The sequence below is a fragment of the Fragaria vesca genome, linkage group LG4, assembly GCF_000184155.1.
Source record: "Fragaria vesca subsp. vesca linkage group LG4, FraVesHawaii_1.0, whole genome shotgun sequence".
Lineage (NCBI taxonomy): Eukaryota > Viridiplantae > Streptophyta > Magnoliopsida > Rosales > Rosaceae > Fragaria > Fragaria vesca.
The window spans coordinates 5,503,212-5,525,413 of NC_020494.1; the positions used below are offsets into that span (position 1 = coordinate 5,503,212).

General features: G+C 40.3%; 1 protein-coding gene across 2 annotated transcripts; it reads left to right on the forward strand.

Annotated features, from left to right (window-relative positions):
- The first annotated feature begins 10,571 nt into the window (after positions 1-10,571).
- LOC101297339 (heat stress transcription factor A-6b-like) lies at positions 10,572-12,448 on the forward strand. 2 transcript variants are annotated; one of them, XM_004296529.1, is made up of 2 exons: positions 10,572-11,094; positions 11,501-12,448. In XM_004296529.1, exons 1-2 carry the CDS (start codon positions 10,858-10,860, stop codon positions 12,299-12,301), a joined length of 1,038 nt encoding a protein of 345 aa, XP_004296577.1. In that variant the 5' UTR covers positions 10,572-10,857; the 3' UTR covers positions 12,302-12,448. The 2 variants fall into 2 exon arrangements, with proteins under 2 accessions (XP_004296577.1, XP_004296578.1); XM_004296530.1 differs by having other exon boundaries at positions 11,636-12,448.
- The last annotated feature ends 9,754 nt before the right edge of the window (positions 12,449-22,202 follow it).

Sequence of the window (22,202 nt, forward strand, 5' to 3'; positions counted from 1 at the left end):
AAAATTTGTGTCAAATTTAATGTCCCTTGAACCGGACCCTATTTTGAATATACATTTCTCTCACAATAATACATGTTGAAAATATTATGTATACTTTAGTGTTGTGTTGGCTTCTTTTGTGTAAATGTGGATTCAGAAAGTGTTCCCATCCGATGATATGTAGATTTGTTATTTGTTATGTTAATAATATTTGCGTTGACCACGAACCAAATTCTGTTCTAAACGTCTATAAAGCACTGAAATGAACAGAATTTGGTTCTGAATGCACTTTCATTATAATTTGACGTGGGATGCATTTAACTTAGGATTTGAATGCACTTTGAATGATTAATTACTAGTATGTTTTAAGTCAGTAAGCTATACTCACACATGGTGTTGGTCTATACATGTAGTCCTCCACTGCTAAATTTCGTGTACTCTTTGCGTATCTAAATCATTTATTTACTCATGTATGTGCTTAACTAAAAATAATATATTTTAAACAAGATGAGCGGTAATTTTAGATCGACGAAGGGTTTGAAGGTCCAAAGGTCCGAATCGTCTGACGGAACCTCTAGCAACCTTCAAACGTCGTTTCAGGGCCCCATGACAACCAGACGTGCGACCCTTCTGGAGACGGAGCAGAGGCAGCCGAGCGTTTCCCATTCCTCGAGGCAGCCGGAGGTGCCCCCTTCATCGAGGCAGCCGGTCGTCCCTCGTTCCTCGAGGCAGCTGTGGCCTCAGACCTAGACGGAGGTGTCTGCACCCCGTATGCCTGAGATACACCGGGCGCCCGCTCCAGATCCTACTGCTTCGGATGATGGGTCAGATGGGGTACAGATGCCGCCGCCTCATCTGTTACTTCCGCGGATGATACCGGCCTTACCTACAATCGATGGCTTAAGAATGTCGATTTATCCACTGCCCCCACCAGTGGCTCCATCAGCGGTGTACCGGTTCGTGCCTTTTGATACGCCTCTTATTTCCGCGAGGGTATCATTATCGGCGACAGAGACGGAATCCGTTGTGTCCGCCGCATCGCCCTCAGGTAATGAAAGATGAATGATTTGTTTTCTTATAATTAATAATAAAGGGTCTCCGATTTTAATAATCAATTTGGTTTATCATGTGATAGGCACCGTCGGAGCGAAGCCGACAAAGAAGAAGAGAGGCCCCATCACAGGGAAGGCTCTAGAGAAGACCGTTAGTACCTCAGGGAGGATCGTCATCGGTACTGACGGGGATGGCCACATAGTCTTGGGCGGGAAGTCGAGGACGTACTTCTGCCGCGTGGGAGCGCTTATCAGGGATAGAGTCCCTATATTGTGGTCAGACTGGGGCAAGGTCCCACAGGAGGTTAAGGACATGGTCCACAATGCGATGTTGGTGAGTTTACAAAATGCCTCAATAATATTATGTATTACATTGTTGATTTCTCAAAAAACTAAACTAATAAACAGTTAAATGCAGGTGTGGTTTGAGCCTTTAAGGTTCCCGAGCACCTGAAGAACAGCTGGGCGGACGTTGTGCATGGGGGAAGGTACGTTGGGAAGTAAATGAAAAAACAAAATTGTATGTGATATTAATAATATTTCTAATATTTTTGTTGTATCTGTAGGTACAAGAAGTGGAAGAAAAAGTTGCGGACCCACTGGACTACGCACGGGAACGCACGTTCTGGTACCCCTGCTGAGTTCTAGTACAGGGAGTACGAGTGGCGTTGGCTTCTGACATCAGAATTCAACAACCCTCGTAAACAGGTATTTAAAAAATTAATTAGTTAATTTGTCATCAAGTACGTCCGTTTTTAAATATTTTACTAATAGTTTATTTTTTTCTTTGAAGGCTGTTTCCCGGGCGAACGCTCAGAACCGGCACCGCAACACAAGGAACTATCGTGCCGGTTCTAGACCGTTCGCTGTCTTCATGGACGAGGCGGCTAGGGAACATCCAGAAGTCAACCGGTACATCTATACGTACGAGAAGACATATCCTGACGCCCAGGAGGATATTGTAAGTCATCTTTACGTTTTTAAATTTTTAATTTTACTTATATATATGTCAAAATGTTAATTAATCATTTTTTTCCTATCCAATTAAGCGAAGGTGAGAGAGGCTAGTGACAAGGTGATGAGTGCTATAGTGAGAGAGACATGGCCGGACACGCAGGAGGAAGAGATGTCCGAAGCCATGTCCCGAATCGACACTTCGGATCCGAGGGTTGGGGCGAGGATCATGGGCACAGCCTTCCCACCGCGAGAAAACAACTTCTACTGCCGGGGTCTAGGAAAGAAGGGCGAGGGGGTCCTGAAGACCACTGCAGGATTTCAACGAAAGGCAGCCTCGACCAGCAGCAGGACGACTCATCTAGAGTCGGAAGTTGAGAGACTACGGGAACAGCAAGCTGCTCAGGCTGCCGCTCATGCCGCCCAGATAGCTGACCAGCGAGCCTATACTTCCGCGGTTATGCTGCCCAGCAGGCCCAGCAGCAGCAGATGTTCTAGTACTTACAGGAGTTTACAGTTGCCCAGCTTCAGGGACTTCCAGCTCCGCCCATGCCTACGCCTATACCGCTACCTCAGCCGCCGCAATCTCCTCAGCAGCAGCCACTAAAATCGGATATTGATTTAGACCATCTAGATTTTGTGTAGTTGATTAATTATATAGTTTTATGTGCTTGTTGTTGGTTATTATATGTATGAAATTGTTTTGGTGTATTTTGCAGCTTGCTTGGAATGGTAATTTAGAAATTTCGGGTATTTTTTTTTACTGGAATGGACTTATAGTGACGAAACATGCCATAATTCGTCGGCTATAGTTTTTTTTTTTAAATAAGGTTTAGCCGACGATTATGACATGTGTCGTCGGCTAAACCCTTCTAATGCCGACGAAACATACTATATTTCGTCGGTTATATTTATTTTTTTAATACAAACATTAGCCGACGAATATCTTAATGTTTCGTCGGTTTTAGTCTCAGACTATGGTCGACGAAACATTAAAGATATTCGTCGGCTAAGTTCTGGGACAATACAAACATTAGCCGACGAATATCTTAATGTTTCGTGGCTTTTAGTCTCAGACTATGGTCGACGAAACATTAAAGATATTCGTCGGCTAAGTTCTGGGACAATAGCCGACGACGTCTTCTGTCGTCGGCTAATTACTGAGACAATAGCCGACGACATTTTGTAGTTTCGTCAGCTAAAGTCATCACCGACGACCCTTTCTCGACGAAACTATAGCCGACGAAGGATCGTTGGATAAAATCTTAGCCGACGAATTAAGCTAACAGGCCGACGAAACTTTTTTGTCTGCTAAAGTGCTTGTCCTGGTAGTGACTTGTCATTTCCGACGACTTTTCAACTCTGCCAACTCATGAGCCACGTATGCAGTTTGTCGGGTCCACACGTCGTTTGAATAATTCAACCATTATTATTATCATTAAATTTTATATGTCTACAAATGCCCCCACTTCAAGGTGCGTCGCAGTCATATCGCCGTCACGTGTCGGAGGCGCAACTTGAAGTCCATGCTTTTATTGTGGATCTAGGCCGACTCCCTGGGCTCCAAATGCATGTAGGAATTCTAGAATTTTAAGAATTCCTGAATTTGTTGGGACTCCTTGAGTTTATAAGATCCATGCATTTGTAGAGATTCCTCAAAATTTTGTAGGGATTCTCAAATATGTTGATTTAGGTTGATAAGATTTTTAAACACTGAATGTATATGGAAAGATCCCTTGATACATTCCTTCCTCACCATGATGACATTTTTGTCGCCTTTGGAATTTGATTTTAAACGCTTGAGAATCATGAGCAATCTGCATACTTGTTGGATTTGATCTTCATTTGAACAGCTTCCTTATGTGACTTCGAATTTTCCCAGATGAACAGCTTCCTTATGTGACTTCGAATTTTCCCATATTGCAAGGTAGGTTGTGAATGAGAGATGAAAGCTTTTATTTTCCTATCAATGTTGCGTAGATGATAATATCTTAATTGGTATAATTGATTACCACCTTCCAAACTCATTTGGTCTTCTACAGGTAAGAAATCTTGCAATGGCTGGATAATCTCTTGACCAAATAGGAAAGTGAATGAATAATCACCTTATAAAATGACACGGTAGGGTTAGCCCTAATCACCAAGTCCTCTTCCTTAGCTAGCCGTCCATACTTTTTTTTTTACTTTCTTTTTTTTGTTGTCATATAAGATGCAGGCCCGAGCCATGAGTGGAGCTTGATGAAGGTTTGCTAGCTATGGTTCCATGCAATTACGTTGCAACACTCCTAGCCTCTCAATTCTTCCGTTTTTTTCTTGTATGCAGGATATTTTTTATTTATTTTTTGTTATTGGCTCATCCTCTTATTCAAGATTTTCATGTTTAAGGGTATCTGCGCATTGATCTGTCTCCCCTCGGTGCAGTACAAGAGCCATGCAAACAAGAGCTTCTACTTGGCTTATGAAGTTCTCCATCTTGAAGTCATCATGCATCATGCATGCACGTGATGAACCAAGAGTCTCCTTCAACCAACTAGTGATTCTTCTTCTGACGCCAATCTTTCTTCCTTATTATTTTTTTTTTGCTTGTTTCTTCTTCTTTTCTGACAGCAACATGTTTAATTGCACACTTATTAAAGACTCTTTCTAGTTTTTTGTTTTGTTTTTGGTGTTTGTGCTTCCCCTGCAGGTTTCTAGAGACAAGCAAATTGGGTCAACGAACACGTCTCTCTCTCTCTTTCGTTGATTGTGTGGGCATTGAAGAGTTACGGTCTCAACAACAATAGAAGAATGCAAAAACATAACCGTTTGATTTCTTTCACCTCCGACGTGGGATAAATCACTCAAAGTATTTAGGCTTTGCGTGACTCGGCGGCAATTAAAGAACGTGAACATCTAACCGCTTGATTTATTCCACCTCCGACGTGGGATAAATCACTCAAAGTGTTTAGACTTTGCATCACTCGTGGCAAGTGAAGAACATGAACACCTAACCACTTGATTTATTCCACCTCCGACATGGGATAAATCGCTCAAAATGTTTATGCTTTGCGTGACTCGGCGGCAATTGAAGAACGCGAACACCTAACCGCTTGATTTATTCCACCTCCGACGTGGGATAAATCGCTCAAAGTGTTTAGGCTTTGCGTGACTTGGTGGCACTTGAAGAACGCGAACACCTAACCGCTTGATTTATCCCACATCAGAGGTTGATTTATTCCACCTCTGATGTGGGATAAATCACTCAAAGTGTTTAGGCTTTGCTTGCACAATGACAGACGACAAAATGAAGAACGCAAATAGCCTAAATGCTTGATTTCTTCCAGTTTCTGAAAGTGGGAGGAATCATTCAAAGTGCTTAGGCTTTGCGTATTTTTGACCACGAAAGGAAGAGTAGAATTCCGAAGATTGTGCAGAGGCTTCCTCTTTCAAGTTTTGTATGTCCCTTCTTTGACTTGGGAGACACCTCCAAATTCTTGAGCCATAATGAATTTGATGTAGACTTTGATAGTAAGCTCATTACCTTGTTTTGCCACGACAATACTCAGAACAACTTCCCGAGCAAGCCCATTTTCTTGTTTTGTTATGACTGGACTCATAAGCATTTTCCAAGCTGCCTACGTACTCTTATGAAAAGAGATCAAGTCATGACGTAGTTCAAGGAATTTTTTTTTGATTGGTGCCATATGCAGTTTATGCTCGTGCGGGCAAGGAGCTTTTATTTATTTATTTTTTTGGCTATTTGCAGTTTAAGCTCGTGTAGACAAGGAGCGTTTTTTTTTTTTTTTGTTTTTGTTATTCGCAGTTTAAACTCGTGCGGACAAAGAGTGTGGTGACTTTGGCATGGTCTACATGAGGCTCGGCAAGTTGCATCCCCCCAGCAAAGACATCGATGACACTACTTTAAGTTGTTCATAGATGCAGGTAGCATGATTTGACTGAGCCACGTCATCTTCAACGTCTAAACATATCTTTCCTTGTTGTGCGAGCTTCATGATGAGATCTTTCAAGACGAAGCACTTCTCCACCGGATGACCGATGACACGGTGGTACTTGCAATATTTTGGATCATTGACGTGATGTATCTCTTCTGGACGCTTGCAGTCTGGCAATTTGATTACTTCTTTTTCAAGCAAGTTTTCCAACATATCAGCAACATCGGAATCTAGAAAAGTCTTTTAGAGTTTGCCTCCTTGTTTGATCTTGAGTTGACTGAAACTTCTTTCGGTCATGTGATTTGGCTTGTTTTGTGATCCTTGCAGTAGCTATGCTAATTGCGAGCGACTCCATAACATGCTTGTGACTATGTGGTTCATTGACTTCACCTTCTCTTTGGCCATGACTAGCCAAGCTAAGTTCCATGTCATGAGCTCGAGTGACTAGTTCTTCAAAGGTGTGAGGCTTTATTCCTTGAAGGATGTACAACAAGTCCCAATGCATGCCTTGAATACACATCTGTACAGCTGACAATTCTGAGAGTCGGTCTTTGCACTAGAGACTCAGTGTACGCCAACGATTGATGAACTCTATAGCATGCTCGTCCTTTCGTTGTTTGGTGTTGGTGAGCTTTAACATACTCACCATGCAACGCGTGCTGAAGAAGCGGTTCAAGAACACTTTTTCCATTTGCTCCCAGCTGTCAATGGATTCAGGCTCTAAGTCTGTAAACCATTCAAATGCCGTACCTCGGAGTGAGCGAACAAATTGCTTCATAAGATGATCACCATCGGTGCCAGCGCTGTTGCATGTTTCGATGAAATGTGCGATGTGTTGTTTGGGGTTACCTTTTCCATCAAATTGTTGAAACTTGGGAGGTTGGTAACCAGTTGGCATTCTCAAATTGTCTAGCTGCTTGGTGTAAGGCTTGGAATACGTCAGTGTATCTCGAGAGGAACCACCACATTGAGCTTTGATTGTCTTAGCAATCATGTCTTGAAGCTGTTGAACTGACAATGAAGCTAGGATGGAATTTGATTCTCCCTTTTGCTCGGAAGATGATCCACCAGACGTGTCTTTTTTATCGCCATGCAAGTTATTCTCCGAATCATTGTCATGGTGAACTTCTAGCTTCTCCATGAGCGATGCAATTTCTACATCCTTCTCTTCAATGGTCTTTTGGAGCTTCTTCGCCGCTTCAGTCAACTGGGCTATTTGGGCCGCTTGTTTTTCCACGTTAATCACTTCTATCACCATGACTTGCATGGCGCAAGAGTCGTCTTCTAGAATCGCTTCAATTTGATTGTGAAGAGGCAATTCCAAGTTTGGACCTATCTTCGAATCAACGTTGGTTGTGGGCGAAGGAGAATGTTTCCTTGAGTTACCTGACGATGTTGGACGTCTTTGCTTCATGAGGTTTGCCCCCTTTGTTGTCCAAGCGTCGATCGGTTGAAACTGCTTTGAGGAATGAAGGTCGAATGTTGTGAGTTGAAATGACTCACTATGACTGCTAAGGTTTCTTCGGCTTTTCAGAGTAGTTACCTTGCGGGTCTTGTTTTTCGATTTGATTTGCACCATCTTTGAAGCCATATGATGAGGATGGCGAGATTTTCGGAGAATGAGATGAGAGGCAGAGATCGTGCCACTGGGCGTGCCAATTTTGTAAACACTAAAATTCTTGTAACGAATAACAGAAAAACATGTGTACAAAGTAAAATATTTGTATTGATGAATTTATGGGTTACAATCTCTGTGGGTATTCTTTTAACAAGAATTTCCTCTGATTCGATCTCCGACGTTGATTTGATCCAAGGGTGACGAAGACTTGATCTTGAATCGAATAATTGTAGTTTGTTCTTCTTATCGTTTTGACGATTTGTAGAAGAAAGTTGACCAAGGGCCGTAGAGGCTTGATCTTGGTCGAATTTGGGTCACGAGAGGGTGTCACGTGGTGAACATTCTTTGGCTTGATTGCGGATGAATCGGCAAGTGTGTTTGGTGCTTGTTGATTCTCCACAAGCTTGTTCAAGAATTTGGTAAAAGTTTTGATTTGTTGAAGACTTGAAGACAAAAGTTGATCAAGGGCCGTTGAGGCTTGATGTTGATCGGTTTTAGGCCACGAGCAGTGCCACGTGGTGGTTGTACTTCGTCTTGTAGTTGGTGAATTGTCTTCGGGATTTTGACAACTTCTAGACTTGAGGTTGATGAAGAATCGACTATTTGGCAGCTTGATGATTCTTCCAGGGTTTTGGGAGACTTCTGAGCTCTCGGGAGTAATTTTTCTCTCTTGTCGGAAGTCCTCCTCTTGATATGAGAAGGGGTATTTATAGTGTCAACATACCTCTGTTTATGGCATGTAATGAAGACACCGAATTAATTGTATTTTCTTAACGGTAATAATTAAATCAATCAGTTTTGATTATTTGATTTAATTATTAATTTTAACATAATTAAATCAATCAGTCTTAATTGATTGATTTAATTACGACCGATAAGGTATAACTTCTTTGGATTAAATGTCTGATTTATTTTTTCGATAATCAATTTAATTTAATTGATATCTGATTATCGATCAACATTTAATAATTGATTTTAGTCGGGATTTAAGGTTTTGTTGTCGACCGATCATTTACACGTCGCCACTTGTCATTTCCGACGACTTTTCAACTCTGTCAACTCATAAGCTACGTATGCAATTTGTCGGGCCCACACGTCGTTTGAATAATTCAACCATTATTATTATCATTAAATTTTATATGTCTACAATAACAAGTAGCTAAGGCTTATGAATAAGTTCTCTAGCAGGGTATATGTTCATTTTTTTTCAGTTCTTTTCCTTGTTGATTGTTATATACTATAAGATTGATATCCCTCATTTTTATTGTTGCATTATTCTGCTGTGCGTTCATTCTCTTCTGAATAAAATGAACCAAATAATTTCGTTGAAGTTCAATTTGGACCCCGAATCCTACTAATCCTTTTCAGATCCAATTCTGCGTTTGTAAATAGTAGCTTATGTCGGGCATATATATTTCGGTACGTTCTACACTCATCTTAATGACTTGATTGATCCTTCAATTATTAGTTCAACTTGCGATTCGTTCAATCAGCATTGGCCATCTATGCTTGGTGCAGCATGATCTGATTTATGGGGCATAACAAGTCTAGCTCAGAATAATGCTATCGTCGACACAAGAGACATATAATCCAGAAGTGTCCTGCAACACGCACCTTTTGGTCATCTATGAGATCCCACATACACTAAACTATATTAGTTTTACTAATAAAAGGAGGACAAATATAAACAAATGGGTTTCCACAACCTTCTGGTTTAACAATTCATAAAGTGCAACCCAAATTAAATTATTGGTAGGAAGCTCTTTTTTGCCTTATTCAAATACTTGACCTCACAAGATCTCTTACCCCACTACTCGATTTGTCCCCGATTGTGAACTTGATAAGGACCCGATATATGGACCAAATGGCTTTCCCAAAGAAGGAAGTATATGGGATAGAAAATTGTCACAAATGCTTGTTTCTCATTGGCTCAATGAGCTAGATAATGGCAAAATTCTTTTATCCCCAAACTCTCACGTGAAATTTCTAACAAAATAATATATATTTTGTCACATGAAATGGAAAACATAGCTGCAATTCACAAGAGTTCTACACCATTAAACTTCTGAAACCCAAGAAATAGCTAGGGTTGAAAGATGATACTATTCATCAGAATTTCCGACCTCACCTCATATTTATCGCTCTTGGTCGTTAAGAAGAATGTTTAATATCATCTTTTTGACACATAATAGTTTATACGTTTAGAATAACTTTAAAAAAATCGTATGATTTTGACAAACAAAAAGTCTGTGATTTTAGAATACATTTGAGTTACTATGGCAAAAATGTGTCGTTAGACATCCTATAAACACTGACGATTATATATATTTTTTTATATTTAAGATCGCGGTACCCTAAATGTTTCTGTAGGCTCAAGTATTAATTCGTTGAGGAACTAGATAGCGAGAAAACAATTGCAGCCCCTTTTCTAACCACTTTTGATAGTGTCATGATTCAAACGTAGATTAGAGAACACACATAACTAAACAGAAACTATTAGACTACTTTACCGTGGTTACTGTCGATTATACTCGATAATGGACCACATGTAGCAGTAAGTGATTTTAGCACTAAAAATAACTACTTACGCAGTATTTTTGACTACACAGAAGTGTAGAGTGCATGTAGTAAAGTACATGATAAAGTGCTAAAGTCATCACCCTAAAACTCTAAAACATGATTTCACTATTACTATTTTATTTTCTTAATTTTGTTTTTGAAAAGGAACCCACTTTTAATATTTTCTTTTTACAGGATACAACGTGGCCGATTGTGGTGGATTTGCATAGACAAATGTGACTGTCATAGTCCACAAACGCACCTATAAATTGCTGACAACCAACTCTCTAGCAGACTTTTTGTCCAAACAAATTTGTCCAAACAAATTCCCAATGCCCTCTTCAGCTCTTCTACAGCTCTTCTAACTCAACCCTCCTCTTCATCAGTTTTTAGTCTCTTCGCCTCCATGGCAACCTCAGCTTCCCCTTTTCTCATAACCATTCCACCTAAACCTTCTTCATCAGTTTTTAGTCTCTTCGCCTCCATGGCAACCTCAGCTTCCCCTTTTCTCATAACCATTCCACCTAAACCTTCTTCCCTCTAACAAAATCTCAAAACTTCCTGTGTGCCTTTTCAGGATTCACTATTCATCTACACCCACCATTACCTCTTCCACTTTGAATAGAGTTTCTCTACCTAAAACCCATTTGAGACAAAAGTGTCTGATTCACACCATCTTGTTTTTGTTTGTCCAAAGACAAAGAGAGATTAACAACACTAACCCAGATCAGATACTACTGATTAGTGAGATTACCACTTAACAATGAATCCCCAATCTTTACCTGTGCCAATGGAGAGACTTAATGAGCAATGCCCTCCACCATTTCTCTCCAAAACCTATGAGATTGTGGATGACTCAACAACCAATCACATAGTGTCTTGGAGCAAAGCAAACAACAGCTTTGTTGTATGGGATCCCCAGGCCTTTGCCATCAGGCTTCTCCCCAAGTACTTCAAGCACAACAATTTCTCTAGCTTTGTCAGGCAGCTCAACACTTATGTAAGCTTTGTCATTTTGTCTCAGAATGAGTGCAAAGATTTAATCTTTTCTCCACCTAGAAATATATATATTCATAAACTATGCTCTATGCTCATGAAACTGCTAGATTGGTTCCATCTTGATCTTTCCTGCATTTGTTTAATGGATGGGTTACTTAATGTGGGCATGGTGTTTGTTTAATGGCTTCAATGAGGAAAGTGCATGAATATATGTATAAAATATATTTGCAGAGTACTATTTTCAGAGCAAGATGCCTTTGCATCACTGAATCTTGTGGGTCAGAAGCTATAGTTTGTTTGTTTGGTATTATGTATGTGTGACTGTGTGAGCTTTTGGACCTTGATGCAAAGTCACAACTTAGTAGCCAAATGTGATCATGAACAGGTTATTTGATTGATTAATGTAGGGATTTAAAAAGGTTGATACAGATAGATGGGAGTTTGCTCATGAAGTGTTTCTCAGAGGGCAAAAGCATCTTTTAAAGAATATCAGGAGAAGGAGGAATACATCTCATAATGTTCATTATGCTAATTCACAGCAGGGTCTGGACTCTTGCATTGAGGTTGGAAGTTTCGGATCGTTAGATGGAGAAATTGATCAGTTAAGGCGTGATAAGGAGGTTTTGATGGGGGAACTGGTGAAGCTTAGACAACAGCAGCAGACTACTAGACTTCACCTCCATGGAATGGAAGATAGGCTCAAGAGAACAGAAATGAAACAACAACAGATGATGAATTTCTTGGCAAGAGCAATGCAGAATCCCAACTTTGTACACCAATTGGCACAGAAGAAGGACAGAAAGAAACAACTTGAGGATGCTATTAGAAAGAAAAGAAGGCGGCTTATTGAAGGGCCTAGTAGTATTGAGGTGGGTGAATTAGGCCAAGGTGGAGGAGAAGCTTTTGTTAAAGTTGAACCACAATATTATGGTGACATAACTGAGCTTGAAGTTTCAGGGTTGGACACGTTTGTTGTGGAAATGCAAGGAACAGATGAAAACCAATTGGTCCATGATGGGCTAGAGTGTATGGAGAAAGAAGAGGACCATGAAAGGAGAAGCAAAGATTTGTCTGAGGTATTTTGGGAAGAGTTTTTGAATGACGGCGTTGATGAAGATGTTGAAGTACCAGGTGTTCAAGAAGAGGATGAGGAAGATGTCAATGTGTTGATTGAACAGCTTGGTTGCTTGGTATCCAAGCCCAAGTAAAGAAAATCATCAAGCTTTCTGCACATATATATTTTCTTCATCGAGCTGGTGTAGGAAAGCTTTAACAATTCCTGATCTTCACAAGTCATTTTCTTATTTGGTATTGACAACTTAATCCAAGCACATTGCCACTCGTCCACCGCATTCTGCCTGGTTTCTGAGATATTTTCATCTGTGCAACTCATAGAATCTCGCAAATTTCTCGGTTTGTTTGTAGCACCATGTCTCTTCCTTTTGTCGACAAAGACTACAATGCAATTGTATTTCAGTCTGTTGTCGAAAGTTGTGTTTGTTTCGTTTCATCGTGTTATGATCTCAAAGTTCAAATTCGTAATGGAAATCCTTGACAAGTAGTTTTTATGTGCAAGTGTGCTGTGTGCAGCTGGACTCCAAGAGGAATAGGATTACTCCACAGTCCATAGAATGGGAGATGAGTAGATGACACAGTACTGAGATCATATTGTTCTTAATTTGTCGCCAACTGCATAATGTTGGTAACGTTGAACTTTTGTCATTTGATCATATCTGTGAAAGTGCTGGACTGGTGCTGGTGATGGTTGAAAAAACATGACAACTTACTTGCATCTTGAAAGAGGTGAGTGAATGCCAAGTTCAAGTGTGTGTTTTAGTATTTCTACACATCCTTTGTGCATACTAAACTAGATTATCATGTGGTTCTTTTTTTTTTTTTGATACATCATGTGGTTTTATTGATATATATATGATATTAACGTTCAAAGGAACAGAGCAAAATGTATATTTTGACAAGTTAATTACATCTCTAGTATCATGTGCTACTGTGAAGGGGATAGTCTTTTGGGGCAGCAACATTTATGACTATAGTTCGACTCTTTTGTTTCCCCGTCCCTTTGAACCAAAAAGAACAAATCGCCATTCACTTACCGTTTTGGTAAGCTTCCCTTGGCTACTCCAAAATCAATTATGAGGTGAAAGGAGCATGATTTTCTTCACTAACATAAACTTGAATACATTAGGTTCTAGATGGGGACTGATGCAAGAACTCTATATAACATTAGCTAACTAAGCGTAGAAGTATTAATACATGTGTGCACTCTCAAAGAAGGGTTGGCATATGATGACCTCTTTATTCTGTTCATGGGCAAAAGAGAAAAAGGTGGGAAAATTAGGTTCAGTTTTAAGGTGCAAAATCTGCGAGATTGAGTTGGAACACATAGAATGCTGCAATGCGTTGTCTGCTGAAGAGATAAGCTGATAACGTAGCACATGCTACCGCATGAGTAGCGAGGCTAAGCTGGTCTCATTATGGAGGCATGGCATATCTGTCATACTTGCTCTCTATTTTCCTTGCACAAAAGTTTAGTTTCCATAAAAGGAATTTCAGTTACAGCATGGCTAGGCTCTTTAGAAAAACACAGCATATGTACTCTAGCGAAACATGAAGCGGTTCAGAATGAAAAGAAAAGGTAAAATAGTGTGGCTGTTATTCGGAAAATTACTGCAACGGGGTTCTTAACTTTGGAAAGGATTCAATGCAACAACACCTTGGTCTAAATCAATAGATGATCACTATGTATTCCATGATGCAATGCTCAGCAATATGATGCGTGATCCTCAGGTCACTTTTGGATGTCCTTTGCCCAACACAAAGCTTGGATTTCATGTCCTATTGTTGACACTTCGACAGAGAATGCATGTCAATGCTTTGATCAAAGCTATGCTAATACACAGGTGACACAACCATTCGACATTACCTTTCCCCATATCACCTATTGCTTCTGGAGAGTTGAGGCGAGTCTAAGTAATAATTCTCATCCAACATGTTCAGAAACCAAAGGAAAAACTAATACCAGTCTAACATGTACGAAGAGAGGAACCATTCGGTTTTTGATTGCCTGGTCATCTATCTATCAGTAATCAGTTCACAAGGTTGGTATGATGTATTCTACTAGTTAGCACAATGCCGATTGAGGCTCTAAAGCTCGAGTGGAAAACATGTTCTTTCTCTAGTGGAAAACATGTCCTGGCACCACAGTCGAAACAAATAATGGGAACCATGCATGCCTTGGAGCAAGTCCATCCATCATAAAAACTTGGGTCTCTTGCCATGTCACAGATTCCTCCCCAAGTGACTCAAGGAAAAATATATTGCTTCCAAGTTCCAACTATCAAAATGGCTACCCCCAAAAAAATTCTCTTCTTTTTTCCTCGTTTGTTTGTGGAGGGTTAAGTTGAGACAGCTACGGTGCTTTTAGATACCCTTTGTCATGTCTTAGATACATAGAGCTTGATCGAGAGCCTGACTGTTAAGCTTGCAGAGGTGCTTTGCTTCATGGAGTTTCATTCAGCAGCAGATATGAAAAGGGAACAAAGAAAAGATAGATATTCTAATGACCCAGACCTCAACTTTCTTTCTACCACTTCCTCAAATGGGTCACTGGGAATCGTTCAACATCTTGGACAACGATTTATGTTTACGCCCTACAGATATGTCTTTCCTTCAGCTGCCCTACACTCCACTGCAGAAACAAAGTAACGAAAATAACCCTCCGTACGCCGAGACAGTAAGGCTCTTGATTAAACTAGATGAAATCTTAAAGGACATGCAGCGACATTTAAAAGTGAAAGTGGTAGCAGCATCTCAAGCCTCAGCAAGCAAAGTCAAGAGGAAGACACAGAAATTGGTGGTACCAAAATCCTCAGAAGATTTCAAGAATCCAATTACAGTGACCCTAATATATATAGCTACATTTTGTGATCGTTAAGCATAACCAAGATCTTTTACTGTTAGCCGTTCATTAACAAACGAAAGCAGCAGATCGATCTTATGCATTATGCCATTACTGCTAGCCAGCCCATTCTACATTGGAAGCAATACTAACAATCAAGCAACGTGCGATTTCCTTCGTGGGAGAGTTAGCAGCCAATAGCACAGTTAAAATTCGAAGAAATGATGCTTATTCGTGCATTAGAAAAAAAAAATGCGGCATGAACGACAGACAAACTGCATCTGGATAAATATATGTATATGACAATACGAGGTGACATTAACTACCGCAAAATGCTTACATATCTACAGAATGTGAATCATATATATGAATTCTAAGTTTTCTAGAAAGGGGTTTTGATATTCATCTCAAACTGGTCTAATAGAAATTACGTATTAAACTTGCAAGAGTTGAGCTATCCCAATGGGTTGACAAATAAGATTCACAATACAGACAGAATGTTGTTCTTCCCTGACTCGAGTAAACTGAACTCCCTAAAAACAGAAGTCAGAAAACATATGAAAAAACATTGGTATACTAAGATCATTAAGATGTTGTCAATCAGCTGTCAAATTCTAAAGAAAACAAATGTAAAAGTAATGAGGCAATGGGTTCTCTAAAAAGTGAAAAAGTTCATGCTGCATGGAGATGTCATTGTTGAAGATATATTGTTTATGATGCAGAGAATCTCCTATGCAGACAAGGGGAGGTCATCCATCATAGACAGCATATAACTCTTCTAAATTACTCTACTTGATACCATTCTTGCATCGTGAATTTAGAGTGCTTTTTTTCCTTCACAAAAGACCAGAAATTAAGTGCTTCGCTGCATCTGATGCCTTTCTTATTTCTATCTCCGTCTTTCCTCTCTTAGTGTGTTTTGCGTGTTGTCCATAATATTGAGCCTCTTGACATATCTCAAACTAAAGTTGCTGCCCCAAACTTCTGATACCCTATAAATAACAGCACCAACGAACCATTTCTCATTGTGTCCAATTCCTATGTTTCTTCTTTGATTCTAGGATAGACTCTCTAGCTCGAAATATTCCTTGTGATAAATAACCATGGCATCACAACCAGCTCGTCCTTGGTTTAGACTAAGCTCCTTGGCGCGTCCAGCAGGGCCTGGTCCAACCCCCACTCCTGCACCATCCCCGGCACCAATCGCTGCCCCTCCCCCTGCAGCTCTTGTTCGACCTACATTGAGGCCACTAGCTCCTCCTCCTCCTGCTGAACCCAATCCACCACCACCAGTGGCCCGAGCTCCACCACCGCCACAAGCAGCAGCCCCAACTCCATCTCCCCCGCAACCAGCAGCCCCAACTCCAACTCCCCCAGCACCTGCTACCGCTGCACCACCCCCACCAGTTGCCGCTGCTCCAGCACCACCACCACCACCTCCTGCTGTGATTAGTACTACTGCATCTGTTCCATCATCACCAGCTCGTGGCATTATTTCTGCTCCCTCAGCAGCATCCCCTCCTGCTACTGCAATTGCCATCACATCTTCCGCTTCATCTTCAGTACCGCCATCTCCTGGAAACAAGGTCACCCCATCATCAACATCAGGGGTGCCATCTCCTAGAAACAGGGTCACTACTTCACAGCCCAACCCTCCAGCCTCCAGAGCAGTACCACCACCACAGAATTCTCCACCAAAACCCACAGCCACTGCAAATTTAGTGCCACCACAAACTTATTCTCCTCCTAAACCAAGGAGTACAACCATTTCATCAGCCAGTTCTGCTCGGGAGCCTAGTCCCAATTACAATCCATCTCCCAGAACAATTAAGCCGGTGAACAATACCCCGCCTCAGTCACCTAACAAGGCCAAACCTACTGCCCCGCCACCCTCTCCTCTCAACCTGCCACCATCTATGTTAAGGTCCAGCAATGCAGATCAAACTGATCAAAGGATTCCATTAGAGGCTGAGCAAAAGACAGTGCTGGTCCAAAAGACCATTGATCAAAAGTCCAATTCCTGGTTCAGTAGTGGCGGTTCAAAGCAGGATCATGACTTTAATAGTGAGTCCCAAAAGCCTAATCATTATGGCCACCATGCAAAACATGAAGAGAAAATCAACCGGAAGAAGTTATCATCTGATTCTGAGGAGGCTCTAGGCAAGAGGGTCATAACTATTGCAGGTGAAAACAAAGGGGCTTATATGGAACTCATTCGATCCCCAAATAAACATCATGAGCAACATGGCGAGCACTCACATTTTCTTCACAGGAAAGGCAACAATGGTAAGTCGGTGCAGACAGTTGGGAGTCATCAATCTGATAAAAGCTCCAGCAGCAGCAGCAGTGGCGAGGAAGGCAAGCCAAAAATGAAGGACAGAATTCACCGCAAAGGACTCAAGGCAGGGAACTCATCACAGCTGCCACTGAGTTCATTCACAAATAGCAATGTTCAAGGTATCAACAACTCCATTATGTACAACAGTTCCTGCACTCACCACGACCCAGGAGTGCACCTTGCTCTCACTAGAAAGCCCAGTGGGGATGGATTCGACGTCACACACCATGTCAATGGCCGCCACAGTTAAGTGAGACACAGAAAGCGCAACAATTGAGAAGAATCGACGGGTTTAATTTAATTACTTTCATGTTTTGGATTGATTAGGATATAATATCTACAATTTGTGATAAGAATAAAATGCAAGTGATATATGCAAGTGTTGGAAAAACGGGGCATATATGGGGGTTCTAATTCTTCAGCTTCCACTGCTAGTTGGATGTGACTGAAGATTGTTGATCGCCTTGTTTCCTAATAAAAGGGGTCTATGGTTCTGTTTATTCTGCAGTGCTGGATCAAACACCCACAAGGGAAACTCGTATCTTTTTCTATCAGTTTTGTTTTGACTAATGCAGCCTAAATTTCACTTCGAAACTTATATGACATTGATCCAACAACATCTTTCTTATCGATCAATCATCATCATCATAAATTCATAATCACTATAAGTCTATAATGCAATGCCTCTGAGCATAGAAAATCTAAAGTCAGAAACTTGAACATTGAAAAACAGGGTTTCAGAAGTACTCACTTTGGTTCCTTGCACAGACGGTGAGATAGGGAGGGCTTCTTGGAGAAATCTGAACTTGGTTACATGCATAAAGTTGGTTTCTTCGATTGGATTGGACACAGAAGAATCTGAGAAGACTTGCTTTGCTTGTTTCTTCAGAATACAAGGGAGAAGTGTGGGGGGCTGTGGAGGAAGGAGAATAGTTTGTTTCGTTTTGTGGGCATTGGGTCGGCCCAGGATAGATGTAAAACTGACCGAGTGATGTTTATCTGTAAAGGATAAGGAGCCCAAGAAGAAAAAGAGTATTCTCCTCGAGAATTATCCGGATGAGGATTCGGGAGTGAGACCTCGAGAGGAGTAATCCCCCTCAAGCCATGAATAATGTGATGGATGAAAACAATTATCTCGATCTACTCCATGTTAGTAGTGAACCGCTTATAGAGACGTGATACCCAAGTCGAGTGATGCTTGTTTTTAAGGGATATCCGGGAACGATTAATCTCTTGCGGATTGAGGAGTGAGACCTAGAGAGGAGTAAATCCCCTCATGGAATGAATAATGTGAGACTTAGGATTGTGATCCTCTCAAGAAATAAGTAATGTGGTAAATGAAAACAATTGTCTCGATCTACTTCATGTTAGTAGTGAAACCGGCTAATAAAGACATGATATCCACTTTAGTTTGGAGCATAAGGATTGAAATATTGAGGATCATTGAAGTATCGGTGGTTCGGAAAAAAAATCTTGATGGATATATCGATTAAAATTTTATCAAAAAATATATATAAAAATTATATATTCGATCAAAATAGACTAAATATATAATATCGAAAAGATATAAAAATAAATATCGGTGCTTGTAAAATACAGAAATTTCAAAAAAATATTGAGAATATAATAAATATTTTAGTCCTTGGTCTGGAGGACTAGATATGCAAATAGCAATCAAAGGATGCCATCGCATCTAATGTTTCTTTGGTTGCCTTCAATTTTGATTCTATTAATTTAAGCACAAAGCTCAATTGGATCTCAAATGAAACACAGAGCTGGCTGGACCCAGGCAATGACCTCATTCATCCCAGAAATAACGAAAGCAGAAAGCTCATCTTCAGCTACCGACACACCTTCATCCCAATCCATCCATAAATTCTACCCTGCATTCCCCTCGCCCCTGCCTTTGTCTCTATAATAACCATATCCTCTACTGCTCGCGTCATACTAGTCTCCAAACCATTCTATCTATCAAAATCATCATCATTCATGATTGTACAAATTGTTATGAGTACCTATTGAAAGTTTGAAACTTCATAATCAAAGAAGCCTTAAATTGCAAATTGTTTGCAACGTAATCTATTGTATTGATGGATTTAATCTGTTGAAAAACTATTTCAATACTCTAAAACACTTTAACTGACTTAACATATACGCATACCTATCTTTCTTCAATGACTCTAAATTTATTTAAGACATTTCACTAAATGGTTTTTTATTCTTATTTTTAAGATATGTATAATTGTATATAACACTGTTATAATAATCATCCTCTACTGGTCGTCATACTAGTCTCCCAACCATCATGATTCTACAAATTGTCATGACTCATGAGTACCTATTGAAATTTTGAAACTTTAAAATCAATGGAGCTTTAGATTGCAAAAATTCTAAAGAAATCCGTTGTCAGTTAACCTGACAGTCTGATACGCTCAAAAGAACGTTTTAGCGAGACAGGGCTTAGGGGTATTTTGGTCACAAAAGAAAATTGGCTGGAGAACGGACGCAATGTCGTATGCATGGTTGCACAACCGAACCGAAAATGCTGCAAAGTCGTAGAGAGGGAGTACTAGTAAAATCTCTTTGGCTGTTGCAGACTTTGTAGTCTCTTTCTTCTCCTCTCTGTAAAGTGCGCTCTCTCAAACCTTCCTCTCCAAGCTTTCTCTCTCCTTCCCTACATCTCTTTCACACTCTCTTCTGTGTTTTGAATCGTGTAATTGTTACTTGCTTTGATTCAAATTACAGCACAACAATGTAATTAGAGTACTGTTATATGCGGCATCAGCATTAGTTTGTAGGCATATGTAGTTTGTGGATGTTAAGCTAAGGCCTGGTCATCACACTCGAAACCCGAAGGATATATATATATATATATATATATATATATATATATATATATANATTTTTTTTTTTTGAAATCACCCGAAGGATGTTAAGATGAGGAGGATCAGCTTAGGGCAATAGATTTCAGTGATGAGGATGTTAAGATGAGAAAGTTAATCATTCTAGAGATAGGGCACGATGATTGAATTTCGAGTAAAACTAAAAGAAGCTTGTATAGAAATTCTTGGTGCATGCTTCAGTCCTGAGATAATTACTTAAATTTACCTAGCTGGCTGTTGAGTTTTAAGCATGTTTTAACCTAGGACATATATAGGACCAATCGATTGGTTCTTGGTTTGATAAAAGAGGGTGCATTTGCTCGTTATTGAGGGCATCGGATTGCAATTTGATATGCTGTTGATTACGTTAACCAGTGTAAAATCGTCAAAACCTCTTATGAATATGATAACGGGAAAGATGGAATCATGGCTCTTAAATTATTAATACCATTCTGCATAAATTGCATTTTTGTTGTAAGTGATTGGTAGTAGATATTGATGTTTAAGTGCATCCATTCCCATCATTAATTTGTTGGAACAGAAACTGAATCATGTGAACTTTACTGATAAAGAACTTTTTCCTAGTTCAAATTACATCAGTTAGCTTGAGCAAATTCCCGCAAGTGAAAGACATTGGTTATCATAAACAGTAACAGATAGCTTAACTAGCTCAATAAAATAAAACCATCAAGAGTACGACACAGCAGAAATCAGTGAAAGAGAGACATAAACAAAGATATCAATAAGTAATCTTCAAAAGTCTAAAAGAGAAGCAAGTAGCAGTAGTACGACAGTGATAAGCTAAAGCTTCTTAACGTCACTACTCAGACACTTCTAGAGGTTCTTATCAAGATAACAGTTCTCCTAAATTCTACTCTGGGGACCGACGCGACGCAAGTAGTTAATTGCTGCATCACTTATCTGTATAAAATGCGCATTCCTTGTACTCCATGATTCATTGACTGCAAATCCTGTCCAGCTTCCATCAGGGTGGCCATGATCCGACCGACGGCAGCAATGGCAAAGTATTTTATAGCCCTCTCCAACAGATGTGTTCTCGGGGTTTGGAATCATGACCAAGAAGGGACACGAGCATGGAACGTGGTCTACAACCTTCATACAAACTTCACAAAGTTCAGGCCCATCATACTTTGATAAATCATCTATGTATTCTTCATCAGGGTGAGTTCTGGAATGCTCCGGAGCGTCTGTGCTCCGCGTTTGTTTGCCTTACGTGTCGATCCTCCATTGGCGCGAGTATTTCGTCCGTGTTAGTCTCCCGTTAGTCTCCTTGAGCGCGTGAGTTGCATAACTCGGTAAGTATTTCATCCGCAATCAGAGAGGGCAGACGAGTTGGATGTGGGTAAATTGGTCACTGAATTCTTGAGTGAAATGGGAATATCAATGAATGAGATCGATCTATCTCCCTCTCCTTGATCTGATCGGCTTTCTTGGAGGGCTCGGCGGCGAACTGGTGATGGTCTGATTTTTTGGCTGCTTCTTCGGCGAAGCTATTGGGTCGTTTCCACAGATCTTCCATTGTTTGTCTCTTCAGTTGCAGGACTGAGGGAGAGAAAGATAATGTGTTGGTGGGTTTGGAACCCAGGTATGGAGGAGATCCCTTTCTTTCTTTTTAATATCATTGTTGAGGTTTACGATAAAATGCAAGACACCGGACAAATTCTGGGAATTTGCATCCGTTGGTTATAATCGTAGTCTCATGTTTCTACAGATATTGGACATAGTTCCGGATAAGTTCAGAGTTGTGGCCCTAGCAGCTGGCTCAAATGTTACTCTTCTTGTGGATCAGGCAATCCATCAGATGGATAGCATTTCTTAGACTTCGAAATTTTGTTTATTCCAAAATACAAATCAGTTTTGGAATTTGAGTGGTAAAACTTTACCCGACTCAATAATCATCCATCATAACTGCTAGTAAAGTAGTTGTCTGTAGTTTGGAATGTTTATATCTT

Bases quoted from the DNA above. Each gene is read 5' to 3' on its own strand.
- LOC101297339 (XM_004296529.1), top strand. From the start codon at position 10,858: ATGAATCCCCAATCTTTACCTGTGCCAATGGAGAGACTTAATGAGCAA. The intron at 11,095-11,500 runs GTAAGCTTTGTC...TGATTAATGTAG, and splicing joins TCAGGCAGCTCAACACTTAT to GGATTTAAAAAGGTTGATAC.